The following is a 14,492-nucleotide window of genomic DNA, read 5'->3' as shown; positions in this document are numbered from 1 at the left end:
CGTCTATGGTTTGTTGCTGCAGTTGGCTTTTGTCTCTCGTGGCCTCTAGGCCTGTTTGCGTGTCCCAGCCAGAGGAAATGGTGGGAGAAGGGCCCAGACTTCGTGGGATAGCTATTGTCAGAGCCGTGTCCTGACTCTGTACCATGGAGTCTCTGCTGATGTTCACCCATGGTGTTTGGAGACTGACGTGTTTAAGGAAGTCTTTGACTATCACTGTCCTTTTAGATGGGTCCTCCCCCTCCTCCTCCTCCTCCTCCTCCTCCTCCTCCTCCTCCTCCTCCTCCTCTTCTTCCTCTTCTTTCTTCTTCTTTTGAGGCCTGGTTCCTCTTTGTAGCTTTCTAGCCTGTTCTGGATCACACTGTAGACCAGGCTGGCCTCGAACTCACAGAGATCTACCTGCCTCTGCCTCCTGAGTGCTGGGATTAAAGGTGTGCACCACCACTGCTAGGCTTGTTCACTTATTTTTAATTTAAAAAAACAAAAAACATCAGGTTGGGGAATTTAGCTCAGTGGTAGAGGGCTTGCCTAGCTAGCACAAGGCCCTGGGTTCAATCCTCAGTTCCAAAAAGAAAAAAAAAAATCAGAGCCAGGGTGAATGGCACATGCCTTTTGATCCCAGCACTCAGGAGGCAGAGGCAGAGTGGTCTCTGTGAGTTTCAGGCCAGCCTGGTCTACATAGTTAGTTCTAGAACAGCCAGAGCTACATAGTGAGACTCTATCTTTTAAAAAAATCACATTTATTTATTTTGTATGTGTATGCATGCCATGACTTGTCCGTGAAATTCAGAGAACAACTTACAGAAGTCAGTTTATGTGAGTTCCAGGCATCAAATCAGGCTTGGCTAACAAGTGCCTTTACTGAGCCATATGAGCACTTGTGTGTACCTATCAGTGTGTGTTTTAATTTTTTAAAGAATTTGTTCATTGTATTTTTTTTGTCTGCATGTATATATTGCACAGAGATTATATGAGGGGACCAGATCCCCCAAACCTGGAGTTATAGATGGTTTGTGAGCTACCATGTTGTCTTAGTTTGGGTTTCTGTTTTTGTGAAGAGACACCATGACCATGGCAACTTTTATAATGGAAAATATCCAATTTGGACTGGCCTACAGTCAGAGGTTTAGTCCATTATTGCCATTGTGGGGAACATGGCAGCATGCAGGCAGACATGGTGCCATAGAGGTAGCTGAGAGTTCTACATCTGGATCTGAAGACAGGAGAGGACTGCCCCATTAGGCCTAGCTTGAGCATGTAAGACCTCAAAGCCGGCCCCTACAGTGATGCACTTCCTCCAGCAAGGCCGTACCTCCTAACAGTAAACTCCCTATGGGTTAATCATTCAAACTCATGATTCTATGCGGCCATACCTATTCAAACTACCACACATGTGAGTGCTGGGGAATGAACCCAGATCCTCTGGAAGAGCGGTCAGTGCTCTTAACCATTGAGCTATCGCTCCAGACCCCTGTCTGTTTTTACTGTTTTAAAATCTATGTTACAGAAATTAATCTAGTCATGGTGGAACAGATCTGCAATCAGGAGGCTGGGGCAGTCAGTAAGATTGCAAACTCAAGGTCTGTCTGGGATACCAAGTGAGTTCAAGGCTGGCCTGGGTAACTTAGTGAGACTGTCTCAGAATGAAAAGTTCTAAAAAGAAGCCTGAGCCTATCATTGTTAGAGCACTTGCTCAGCATGCTTGGGATCCTAGGTTCAACCCCCAGTGTTACATTTTAAAAAAAAAGGAAGAAAAAGAGGAGTTGTGGGGCTAGAGAGATGGGCCAATGTTTAAGAGTACCGACTCTTAGCTGGGCGGTGGTGGCGCACGCCTGTAATCCCAGCACTGGGGAGGCAGAGGTTGGTGGATCTCTGTGAGTTTGAGGCCAGCCTGGTCTACAGAGCTAGTCCAGGACAGGCTCCAAAGCTACAGAGAAACCCTGTCTCAAAAATCCAAAAAAAGAAAGTACCGACTCTTGTTCCAAAGGGCCCAGGTTCAATTCCCAGCACCCACACAGGAGCACATAATTATCTGTAAGTCCAATTTCAGGATACCATATGCCCACTTCTGGCCTCTGTGGGCATCTGGCACACATGTGGTACACATACACACATGCTGACAAAACACTCATAAACATAAAATGATAATGATGATGATGATAAATTGTGTAGCACTGCAGTACTAGCTATTGACCTTACTGGGCCCCATGCTACCTGCCACCTCACAAACCTTGCCATCTCCCCAAACTCAAATTCTCCTTTTGGTAGGGTCCTGTGTAAGTCCCACAAAGACCACCGTCCACGTATGCAGTCAGCAAGAGTGTTTATTATCTTGAGAAAGATTCTAGCATACTGGGACCAGCCATTCTACACAAAGGCAAGATGCTGATGACCCTGAAGGAGCTCACAGAGCTCCTTGTAAGCATAGCCAAGGGGCGTTCCTAGGGCGGTTAGGCCACTTTAGGTATGATTGGCCGAAGCAAGTAGCAATCATATTAGTACATTCTAATTGGCCAGGACTAGTCAAGGGCTGGTCATGGCTACAGTTTTTCATTTTTGGGCATGCCTGGAAAAGTCCCAGGCTTTGTCCTTATTTGGTTATCACCTTGAGCTTGCTGACTGTGGTGGCTCAGGCCTGGCCTTGCCTGGTACTCCTTGTACTAGTCCTTCTCATCCTTGCTGTGGGTGTGTGTGTGGGGGTGTTGATTAATTGCCCTTTGTTTGTGGGTCCCTCTAAAACTGCTTGTTCAGTCTCAGGAAACTGAAACTGAAACTGAGGCCTAATCTCTGAGAGAAGACTGAGCAGTCTGTTATGGCGTCTGCTTGTTCCTCAGACTCTCAGCCCTTGGGCATGCTTTGAAAGGAAAAACTCCAAAGTGAGTACTCAGTAATAACAGTTTGGCACACTCATGATGTGAGGGGCTGAATACCAGAAAAATGCCTGCCAGACAAGGGTCCCTAGGAGGAGTTCCTCTGTCATGATCAGCATCTTAGAAAGACATGGAGGTGATGTGCACTGTGTTCTCTGAGATGTAGACAGGTTTCCTAGTAAGCCAAGTTGAATCTCGACACATGACCAGGCAAGATAGGTGTCTCCTGCCAGAGCAGCCTTAGGCACAGGCTGGGGGTAGCATTTGTCAGGGCCTTGCGCTAATCATGGGTACACAGGACAGTGAACTCCTGTGTGTGTATATGTGCCCCTCATACATTCTGGCCCCCATTGCACTTAATCTTCTGGTGGGAGCTGTGGTCCTATACTTGATCTTAGCCCGAAGGCTGAGAAATGATGAAGATGATGCTCCTGATGGCTGGGATGCTGGGGATGATGCTTATAGCTTTTGTTTGCTGAGAGCTTTCTCAGGCCACACTCATGGCTAGGACGGCAGCTCTAGCTGTATCCATGTCCCTGTTATTTGGCTCTCTGAGCCTGGCCTCCCATCACCCTTGTCTTCCAGATCCTCCCCAGCCTGCAGGCCAGTGGTACCATGCTGGATATGGTGGACAGCTGCTCCATGCTCTACCGTCTTCAGATGGAAGGTAGCTGAGTCTCTCCCCTCTCACTATACAATGAGAGACAGTGTGATTGCCCATCCTGAGGGCCAGTGCCTGAACCACTGGCCTTCGGATGAATAAGCCTGGCTGTAGCTTTGCATGCGAGCTTACGCAGCTGTCTCCATGACAGTCTAAGACAACTCACCTGGCCGCAGCTGCCCTTTATTCTATTCTCCACTGCTCCTTGGTGTAGTGGCCTTAGACTCAGAACCTTGCCATTCTCATAGCCTGCCTGATAGGCCTTTGGGGCACAGGTGCCACCTGGCTACTGGCTGATGCCTCTTTTCCTAGATCACAGGAGGTGATAATTTCCCAACTCTGACGTTGCAGAAGCTTCTCAGCCTGTCACCCTAGGCTTCCCAGTTGCCCTGACGGGCCTGCTTCCTGCCCATGCCTGGAGGGCCAGATGACACCCCACACAGAAAGACGCTGAGGAAGGCCAGAGCTCTCGAATCCCAGTGTGAGGGGTGATGTAGGTGTTGAGTGGCTGGCAGACTGGGAAGGGCCTCTTACTTCCTCACTGTTTTGAAGCAAGGTTCTATGTTGAATTTTTTTTTTTTTTTTTGAAGGGGGGTGGTTTGATTGAGACAGAGTTTCTCTGTGCAGCCCTGGCTGTCCTAGAACTCATGCTGTAGACCATGCTGACCTTGAACTCACAGAGATCCATCTGCCTCTACCTCCCAAATTCTGGGATTAAAGGCATGTGCCTCCACCGCCTGCCCTCACAGTTCATTTTGATAAGCTGAGAAATAGATGTCCAGGGCTCTCTGGGTGGCTGGAGATGCTCTAGAGAAGAAAGTTGAGTCTAGCATTCCTGGACTGAGAGGGAAGAAAAGAGGTGGAGGTTGGAGTCTGGGGCAGAGAGGTAAGGACTTCTAGAGCCAGAAAATTCAAACTTAAGGAGAAAGGTGTTACTGATGCCACTTGTTTTATTGAATGCCCATGGTACTAGACTTAAAATTCTTATTTATTTATTTTTTTGTATGTGAGTATTTGGCCTGCATGTATGTCTGTGGCCTATTTGTGTGCCTGGTGCCTATGGAGGTCAGAAGAGGGCGCTGAGTTCCCTGGAAATGGAGTTATAAAACACTGTCAGCCACCTGGCTGGTACTGGGAACCGACCTCAGGTCCTCTGGAAGAGCAGCCAGTGCTCTTAACCACTGAGCCATCTCTCCACAGGCACTAGACTTGGGATTACATAGGGAAATTTTAAAACATGTTTTTTCGGAGTCTGAAAGGGGGCTAAGGATAGTTTGATAACTTGTGACAATTTCTCAAATTTGCATTTACCCCGTGGGTTTGTTGCTTTTCTAGGAAAACAAGGAAAGCACAGGACTTGGTGGCCCCACTCACCTCGGGACCTCTCACAGGGACAAGATTGGATGGGCTTCTGAGGGACGTGGGTGCAGAACATGTCTGCTGTCTCACACCAAGCCCTTGGCTCCTCTTTTTGTCCCCAGGGGTGCCCCTTGGCCAGCGGTGGCAGGCTGTCCTACCAGTGACTAAGAAGCATACCCGAGACCACATCCTTCTGTTCAATGACGCTCACTTCCTGATGGCCTCCCTGGGTGCACAGGACCTCCAGATCACAGAGGAGCTGCTGACCACCCTGCAGGAGGCCAGCAAGTATGTGAGGCCCTGAGACCGAGAAGCCTGCCAACTGAGAGGGTGAAGGATTGCAAGGGTTGGGCCAAGGCCTGCTAGGGGTCACCCTGCCTTCTTGGGGGAAACCTTAGAGTGAGGTCTTGCTGGTGAGCAAGGAAGGCTTTGGAGATACCAATGCTTCTAGGTGGGTATCCCCTGGGTGGGCGGGCCACGCAGGCATGTATTTCATAGGGGTCTGACTTCCAGGGGTCCAGCTGGTATCCTCTTTACTCTGAGCCTCAGTTCTTTATCTGTTGGAAATGGTGTCTTCTGAACTGACAAGGGCGGCCTGGGGGACAGGTTTCCACAGACACATTCATTGGTAACCATGGTAGTGGTGGCTGTTGGTGTCCAGGCTTTGCCTACAATGTCTGCAGTCTGATCTCTCCACAAGGGCTGTGCATTACACCACTTTCCAGATGGGCAAACTGAGGCTGGAAACAGGGAGCCCTGTCCTCTCCCTACATTGGGCAGATGCTAACTGCTCCCATCAGATGCCATCAGGCAGCTGGGGAAGGGCCTAATTTTTGCGTCCCTTGCCTGGGAGGGACTTTGTAGAGGTGGACACTTAACTTTGGTCTTGGTGACAGGTCCCCTGGGGAGAACTGCCAGTACCAGTTGGCACAAGATGTGGGGCTGCCCCTGTGCCAGGCCTTTGTGGAGGCTGAGAACGGGAACCCTGACCGAGTCCTAGAACTTCTCCTGCCAATCCGCTACCGAATTGTCCAGATTGGGGGCAGCAATGCTCAGGTGAGCCATCTGTAAACAGGGCACCAGAGGTTGGAGTACCAGGTGTCTCATGTGTTGTGGGTCCGCGTGGGGTAGGAACCATTGTTTCACACTGACACCACGGTATGCTGTTGAGGGTGGTGTTCATCTCTGTGGTTCCTTTGGGTTGGGGGTCCATTCCTGGTCCCCATTGCAGGTGCTTAACTTGCCTAATTGACTTCATTAGAGAGACATCTTCAACCAGCTGCTGATTCATGCGGCCATCAACTGCACCTCCAGCGCCCATAAGAATGTGGCCCGGTGAGCACTTTGCCCTCCCTACTTCCAGGCATGGTCTGATCCCCCATGATCTCCCTATGCATGCACCTGCCTTGGCATGTGTGCTTCTGATTTAGGGGTTCAGAAAGCAGGCGGCAACCTGGGGTTTTGTTCTCTTTCATTAGAAGGCTGAACTTGACAAAGGAGACAGCCAGTGCCACCCTTTTGCCCAGCCACCCCAGCCTACTTTCCAGTTTAGCCATGCTGAACTACACAGATAGCCAGTACGCCTGCTCTTAGGTCCTTGCATGCACTGGGCCCTCTGCCTGGGACACCCTGCCCCACCTTTTTTTTTTTTTTTTGTCTGCTTCTTTGGGCCTCAGCTTGTATTCTTTTACATCCTGGGCTGGGTATGGGATGCAGTACTGAGTAGGTGGATGTGTGGATCCTATAAGAAAAACCAGTTCATCACCAGTTCATCTGGACAGTCACATAACTGTGGTCAGGAGCAGAGGATGAGGGTGGATCTGGTGAAGGGATGGGGAGCATATGGGTGTCCTGTAGAGGTGTGGAGGGAGATTAAATGCCCAGTGCACTTAGCCAGTGGGCCTGGTTAGGAGAGAAAGCCATAGACCTAGAAGCTAGGGGTGTCCCAGTAAAGGAACTCCTACAGCCCTAACCATTATCCTTCCTCTCTCTGCCTCACCCCCCACCCTGCCAGGGAGAGGGCCCCTGGGTCCCTTTCCTGTGAGAAGTCTAGGCAGGTGCCCTGTCCATTGAGCCAGATCGCAGCAGTGCAGGTGATGGCTGGGAACATTTGAACTACTCTGAACTCAGAAATGCCATGGACACATGTCCTGTTTATGTCATCCATGTCCACATGCAAAAGCCACACATGATGCTCTAGGGGCTGAGCCCCCTGGGGAACCTGCTGTTGGTAAGAGGTGGGGCCTGTCGTCACAGAAGAGGGATGTGGGCTGTGTGCACAGAGGCGCAGGCTGAGGGTTCAGCTGAGGCAGATTCTAGGGTGCAGTGTGGCCCACACTGGAGTAGATGCCATGCATCTGGTCCTGCCCAGGAGAGGTGAGGTAGTACAGGGGAGAGAGGCGGCAAGCTGCCTGGGAAGCTATTAAAGTAGTTCTCAAGGATCTTTAACTAGTACTCTCCACAGGAGAATGTTACAGAGTGAAGCCTCTGGGTTTGCTTCGCCTCTTCTGCATACTGCCCTTGGCCTTTCTGCCTCTCTTCCTTGTTAACCCACCAAACAGCCTTATCTGGAGTCAGATAAGGGCCTAGGTCTTGTACTTCCAGTCTCTGAAACCTCGCCAAGTGAAACCTTTAATTTTACAATGTGCCCAGCCTCGGATATTTTGTTATAGCAGCAGGCAGTAGGCTGATACATTTCTACCCTGGCTGTGGTGTTGTCCCCGACCTGTGTACCAAGCCCCAGTCCCTTAATCTCCCTCCCTCCCACAGACCCACCATTGTTAACTTATCTCTATCTTAATCTCCTTGGCGTGTTACCAAAACGACCCAAACACAGACATGATGGCTTGTTCACCCACCAGACTCATCTCATCTTGTAGTTCTGAAAGCTGAAATGTCCTGGATCAGGGTCCAGCAGGGTCAGTTTCTAGTGTGCTCCTCTTCCTGGCTTCAAAGCTTCTTGCTATGTCTTCCTTCTCTGAGCACTTCGAGAGCAGGCTCCTAAGTTTCTCACTGGGACACTTATCCCACTGTAAGGGTCCTACCCACTAAGTCATGCTGATGACCAGGGTGTCCAGGGTATCAAGATTCAGCCAGCAGGGGCTTTACCTCTGATTGATCCCATCTTCCTTTCTTTAAATCAAGGCTTCCCTACACTTACCTATTCTTTCACTTGCTTTTCCTGGACCAGTCTCACATGTGGCTTCCTGCCAGACACCATGTCACCTGTCCCTCTGGTCCTCAGCCTTAGACTGTGACAGGAGCCTGTCTATGAGGACTTCAGCCATGGCTTCCCCACAACAGGCAAAGCCTCAGTGATAGTCCCACACTGGAGTCCTTATCTCTAGTGTTTTCTCCCCAGCTGACTGTATCCATTTGTTCCTGCCAGTCATGCTCCCACTTTGTCTAGAATGTTCTATAACAAAAACTCTGTGTGTTTCCACAGGAGCCTTCTGTTGGAGCGTGATGCCTTGAAACCCAACTCACCCCTGACTGAGAGGCTCATCCGCAAGGCAGCTACTGTCCATCTTATGTAGTGACCCAGGCCAAGTCCTTGACCTCCTGGCATTAGGTTGACTTATATGGTTGGGTTAGGGTTAGGAAATAGAGGATAAGGTTCAGTCCTGAGCAGAATCCTCCAAATCAGTAGTTTGGTAGAAATATGGGGCACAAATTACTTTGAATGATATTCAGAATTCCTCTCAGGGCCAACATGCATTTGTAAGCCTCTGGAACCCAAGCAGTGCTATTATTTGCAAATGCCTTAGACTTTTTATTTTCTTGTTCTGAGGCTGGCAGGCAGAGCAGAGCTGTGGCCAGCTCAGGTGAGAGGTGCAGAAATGCCTCCCACATATACCTGGTACTAGCGAAAGCTTTTCATTACTTTTTCTTACATTCTACTCAGGTCCTGCTGTCACATTTCCTTGGGGAGGATGGCACTGAGCTGCCTGGGGTCCCAGCTAGCAGAAGATTTTCCTTTTGAGTGGGGGAGGGGACTCTGCTTCATTGGCTTTGGTTGTCAGCCCCAGACTGCTGCACTTGCCAGCATCCCCAAAGATGAGGGCGAGGATGGCTTCTGTCTCCCTGGGGGGATTTGGGGGTGCCAACTGGAGCTTCTCTTAAACTGCACATGGAAGTGAATCTTGAGGGGTGTGGCTTCCTTGGCAGACCTCTGATTCTGCTAGCATGAGTAGGTCTGAGACCTGAGCCCAGAGCTGCTCTGCTGTGGCAAATAACCAGAACCCTGACATGGCTGCCACAAGACTTCAACCCATCTCCTGCTGCTGCTGTGACAGGGACATCCTCCTGGAGGGGCTGGTGCAGGCTTGATGCTGTCCTCCAGAAGGGCAGGTGCAAATGCAAAGATGTTCCTCAGGTCCCTTCAGTTCCCACTCAATATGGACTGATGGGCAGGTCTCCCTGGGGACACTGAGGTCTCCAAACCCCCCAAGCTTTGCTCAGTCTGCCCAGGCCTGGAAAAATTCTGGGCATTTAAATAATTTAATTCTTTGCTATGACTACTCACTCCAATGGGCACCTGCGAGTGTCTATCTCCTAGGTGCCAGGTTTGGGTTGGGTCCTTGGGAGATGTGTTACTCCTTCAATTTTCAATGGAGTGGGCAGCAAGTCAAGAAAATGTATAATTGCTGTAGGATTTTAAGTGGTACTGTCTCTCTACCCAGGAGTCTGGGACAGGTGCCAAGGGAGGAGGCTCCTCATGTTATTTTTATTACCTGATTTCAATTAATAATGATTTACCCAGGAAGCAGAAGCCTCCCTCCCTCTTTCAGAAGCCTTTCACCCTGGCTGTGGGCTGGCGACAAAGCCTTCTCTTTGCCTGACAGCCCTCAGCACCTATTACACCACTTTCTGCTCTGATTTCTCTCTGGTCAGGAAGTGTAAGCTCTGTATCCCCCAGCTACTCAATGGCTTCCACTGAATAGCTGCCTGTAAAAACTAGTGTATAGGCTTTAATAAAGGAGGGAATGAATCTACCAAGGACAGTCACTGATTTAAAGAGAAAGTGTGTGTGTGTGTGTGTGTGTGTGTGTGTGTGTGTGTGTGTGTGTGTCTTGTGTAAAGAGAAGGCTTCATGGTGAAAAGCAATTGCTGCTCTTCTAGAGGACAAGAGTTCAGTTCCCAGCACCCATGTGGCAGCTCACAACTGCCTGTAACTCCAGCCTCTGGGGATCTGACACCCTCTTCTGGCCACTGTAGGACCCGCATACCTGTACATATTCACATCAAGAAAAATGGAATAAAAGTATATTTTAAAAGCCTAGAGGAAATGTAAATGGTGAATTATAAATTTATGGGTATACTTTACTGATCCTCTACTATGAATTGATATGATACAAAGAGAAGTGTTGGTGAACTTGCAGATGCTGGGACCTAACAGAAGGAGTGGGGCTTGAACCATGGGTCACTTGCCACCGTGGTTCTACCTTTCTTATTGTGTATGAGTCAGGAGAGTCTGGCCCTTACAGTTCCAAATATAGTGCAGGTCACATGGAACTGGTCACCGTCCCTGGTGGGTGGGAAAATTTGGGCCCAACAGAGCCAGCTTGCCTACTGGTAAGCAAAACCTGCAGAGGAGACAACCAAACTTGATAGTGTCCTTGCGCCTCTCTGTCCAGGCCACCCCTAGACTTCCTTGAGCAGATGACCTTGAAGCCAGCTTTCTGTTAATTGCTATCCAAAGATTCCTGATACTGCTCGTAAGTGCTGTGGCTGGCTCTGTCATTGTCACCTTTTTCCACTTTAATGAAACAGGGAGCCCAAGATCAGAGGATCTAAGGTTGTGGGTGGGGGTGGGAGGAGCAGAGAGGGCCAGCACATCTTAGTACAGGAGCGAGGCCTCAGGCTGCAGAGAGAGTGCCCGGAAGCAAGAGAAATCAGGGATGCTAATACAGGCACTGAAGAGAGTAGAGGTCGGACGAACTCCTTCCTAGCTGCCTGACCATCCTCCATATCCCACCCTCACCCCCTCGGCCCGGTTGCTTAGCATAACCACAGCCGGAACGCAAATGCACTCCCGGTGTGTGGAGGGAGGAGACTTACGGGAACTTCCGGTAGGAGTTTCGGGCGCCGAGCAGACCCAAACGGTGGCGTGAAGTCCCTGTGAGTGCGCATTGGTTTCTCACATCAGCACTCTGACTACAATTCCCAAGGTGCACCGAGAGCATCTCCCTGTACAAACCGGCCAATCAGCGGCCGGCGAGGGCCGGCGCCGCGTTTTAACACGTGGTGGGATACCAGCTAGGTTTAAGTGAAAAGCTGGGGATAATGTGTGGTCAGGGGTGTATAAGAGAGTGGGGGACCGGGCCTCGCGCCGCAGAGTCCGAGGACAGGCTGCCAGACCTCTCTGCAGCTCAGAGTCAGGAATCCGTTACTAGGTCGCCAGACGAAGGCAAGCGATCCCTCCCCGTTCCTAACAAGGTGAATGCAGGGCTGCCCACTTTTCCTGCATGGGAACAAGGTGCCAGTTTTGTGTATTTTGATTAGATTAGGTTGGTGGGGTGATAGTTCATTTGATGAGTGCTTGCGTGGACATAAGTTAGATCCTAGGACTCGCATTTAAAAGCCTCGTGTGGTGGTGTGCACTTGTAATCTCAGCCCTGGGGAGACAGAGACAGTTGGATACATTGGACTTAATTGCTGGTCAGCCAGCCTAGCCTACTTGGTGAGTGCCAGGCCAGCGAGAGACCCTGTCCTTAAAAGAAAAAGGTGTCTGGGCCTGGCAGTGTTGCATGCCTTTAATCCTAAGCACTTGGAGGCAGAAGCAGGTGGTTCTCTGCAGCTGATCTGTATAGTGGGTTCTAGGCCAACTAGGGCTACTCAGTGACACCCTGTATCCAAACTAAATAAAAGTGGAGTTGTCCTCCGGTCTTCCTGTGCATGTGTGCACACACACCAGTTAAGGAAAGTTGGAAACAATCCACAAGAGGTGGCTAGGTTGCAAAAAGAGAGGCCTGACAGTGTTCACTGTGAACTGGCCTTGTCACTTGGGCTGTGAGGGTTGATAAGAGTCTAGCTAGCACTTGGTTCCCAGTAACTGGTTTTCACTGATCCCTCATAACCTCTAAGGGAGACTTGAGGTCTTGTGTTTTATAGTCTGAGCTCACATAGAGGTTGTCACCTTTCTGGTCTCTGAGCTACCTATTAGAAATCATGCCGAGCAGTGGTGGTGCATACCTCTAATCCCAGCACTCGGGAGACAGAGCCAGGTGGATCTCTGTGAGTTTGAGGCCAGCCTGGTCTAAAGAGTGAGAACCAGGACAGGCAACAAAATTACACAAAGAAATGCTGTCTCAAAAAAAAAAACAAAAAACAAAACATTTGTTAGAGTCGCCAAAAGCTACGCCTACAGCATCTGGTTTGGGGTCTAGGTTGAACCCCCCAGTCTTGATGGCTGCTAGCTCTCCTGCTCATTCCTTAGCAGAGGTTTGACATCATGTTCTAGACACAGTCACCCTTCCAGGTCCATAGGCTCCTCCTCTGTGGATTCATCCAGTCAGATTGAAACTGTTCAAGGGAAGTTCCTCTGTACTGCACACACTGCTTTTCCTGGTCAGTGTTGTCTGAGAGAGTGCATGGCTTCCCCAGACTTACATCAACATTAGAGTCATCCTGAGGTGATTTAAAGTCTGGGTGGGTCTGTGTAGGTGCCAGGCAACTATCACACTATTACATTTGGAGGACCCTTGTAGGCTAGCATCCACAGGGTCCTCAAAGCTGTGCTCCTCGGAGACGGAGGGATAACTGTGCTACTTAACTCTTCTGTAAAGGTAATTGTTACTGAAGATTATATATGTATTTTTAAAGACTTTTAAATTTTATTTTATGTGCATGAGTGTTTTGCCTGAGTGTATGTTTATGTACCATGTGTGTTCCCAGGACCCAAAGAGGTCAGAAGAGGGGCTCAGATCCCCTGAAACTGGAGTGATAGATGGTTGTGATCCACCATGAGGGTGCTGAGAATGGAACCCAGGTCCTCTGCTACAGCAACAAGTGCTATTTCCTGCTGAGCCATCTCTCTAGTCTCTAAAGATTATTTTAAATCCTACCTTTGCAGAGTTAAGTGTGTGTATGGAGGTAACAAAATCCTTGCTGATTTTTTTTTTTTTTCAACTTTTCTCTCAGTTGGGCCTGAAGAAGACCTTGTTAAAACCACCAGGCTGTACTGGCAGTCTCACAAGGACATCCTCTGCCTCAGGGTCTGCTTCAAGTATCATGTCTGGTGCCTGTGTGTCTCCAGCAGGAAGCAAAGGTGAGCAGGTCAACTAGTCAGGCGAACCCTGGGGCACCATATGTGGTATGGAATTATAGCTCAGGGCTGAGGGCTAGGCAGGAAGAGACTCATTGTTCCTCTGCCCCTGAATACTTCCTTCAGTAAGGAGGTAGTGGTTTTGGTTGGAGGCACACAACTCATAAATCCACATCATTGGACCACAGGTGCTAAAACAGGCCTGCCCAGCCTGGGTCATCTGGCATGTGCCCTTGGGTTCAGCCTGCCGAGACAAGGCTGCCATCTAGTGGTGAAGTGGTATAGGGGCCAGGGAATGCATGTGTCTCTGGAGTTTGCCTGTGGAGTCTGGCCATGTCCATTGTAGCCAGCATGGTGAGATGTGAGAACAGATGTGAGAAGTCTGAGCTCTAGAATCAGCCTGATCTAGAGTCCTGACTGCTACTCAGTGGTTAACAGAAGTCTGTTTCCTTACCTTTAAATCAAATGATATTATTGACCTTGCAAAGTTCCTCTGAGTCTGGGAGTGTTCCTGGGCCCCTCTGTGGCCATGAGCCCATGATCAGGAAAGTACCTGCTACTGCCCAGTTGTTGTGGGGTGGATCTTGCGGCTACAGGACTTTGGCCCCATGTGTTGTATATGGTAGAGTCATAGGGTCAGATTCTGGAGATTGTGGGAAGGGCCTTGGTGGGGCCAACACACAGTATGCACGTGGCTACAGCATTATTCCCTAAAGTTTCACTTTGAGCCTTCACTGTGTTAACTCACACAGTGGGTCCATTCCTAGTTGAGCAGATGTTACCCTTACTATCCACACACCCTGCTCTGTTTCCAAACCTAGTCCTAAATTTTCCCACCTTGAGTTCCCGTCTACCGTGAGGGTGGCGCAGGACATGTGACTAGACTGTCCACTTTGTATGCTCAGCAAGGAAGTGAAGAAAGGAGAGCTTAACCTTGTGAATGGACACACACATTTTAGTAACTGCTGAGCATTGGACAGCACTCAGCTCAGGTTAGGTGTCCTGCTGGTCCTGACTTTGATGGTCACTTAATGGGCATCTGCCAGGGATGGCATATAAGATGCCTGACATGCTGCCAGCAGTGATTGGAGATGAGGGACCCGAGATTGTGGATCATCAACCCACCGTGCATTCCCTTCTGTATCTTCTGCTTAGCATGCCTCTAGAGGGCCAAGGCAGAAATGCCTACGTGTCCCAAGGTCATGCTTTATGGCATGCACATGTCATGTTCTCCCCCATAGAATTACTTTTTATAATGCTAGTCTTTTTCTTCTATCTGATCTTCATATTCTGTGGTCCTAGATCAATGGTGATTTCTGTGATACAGGAAAGGAATGAA

At 49.5% G+C, this 14,492-nt stretch overlaps 2 protein-coding genes across 3 annotated transcripts in view; both read left to right on the top strand.

The window, feature by feature from the left end:
- LOC118597498 (tetratricopeptide repeat protein 38) overlaps positions 1 to 10,042 on the top strand; it is a 30,884-nt gene extending 20,842 nt beyond the window's left edge. Inside the window, exons 10-14 of the mRNA XM_036209113.1 lie at positions 3,453 to 3,534; positions 5,010 to 5,175; positions 5,784 to 5,943; positions 6,149 to 6,222; positions 8,333 to 10,042. Coding sequence (XP_036065006.1) covers positions 3,453 to 3,534; positions 5,010 to 5,175; positions 5,784 to 5,943; positions 6,149 to 6,222; positions 8,333 to 8,423 — 573 coding nt within the window. The 3' untranslated portion in view covers positions 8,424 to 10,042. The remainder of the gene's footprint in view (positions 1 to 3,452; positions 3,535 to 5,009; positions 5,176 to 5,783; positions 5,944 to 6,148; positions 6,223 to 8,332) is intronic.
- Positions 10,043 to 10,553: 511 nt separating this feature from the next.
- Cdpf1 (cysteine rich DPF motif domain containing 1) overlaps positions 10,554 to 14,492 on the top strand; it is a 28,699-nt gene continuing 24,760 nt past the window's right edge. The window contains exons 1-2 of one of the 2 annotated variants that reach the window (XM_036207962.1): positions 10,554 to 10,604; positions 13,030 to 13,156. The gene's annotated coding sequence lies outside the window, so the exon portion shown is untranslated. Of the gene's footprint in view, positions 10,605 to 11,236; positions 11,326 to 13,029; positions 13,157 to 14,492 lie in introns of those variants that run through there. The other variant, XM_036207961.1, reaches the window with a different exon arrangement.

The sequence above is a fragment of the Onychomys torridus genome, chromosome 16 (genome assembly GCF_903995425.1).
Source record: "Onychomys torridus chromosome 16, mOncTor1.1, whole genome shotgun sequence".
NCBI classification, from domain to species: Eukaryota; Metazoa; Chordata; class Mammalia; order Rodentia; family Cricetidae; genus Onychomys; species Onychomys torridus.
The sequence above is the reverse complement of the archived record's forward strand: the minus strand, read 5'-3'. Positions and strand labels throughout refer to the sequence as shown.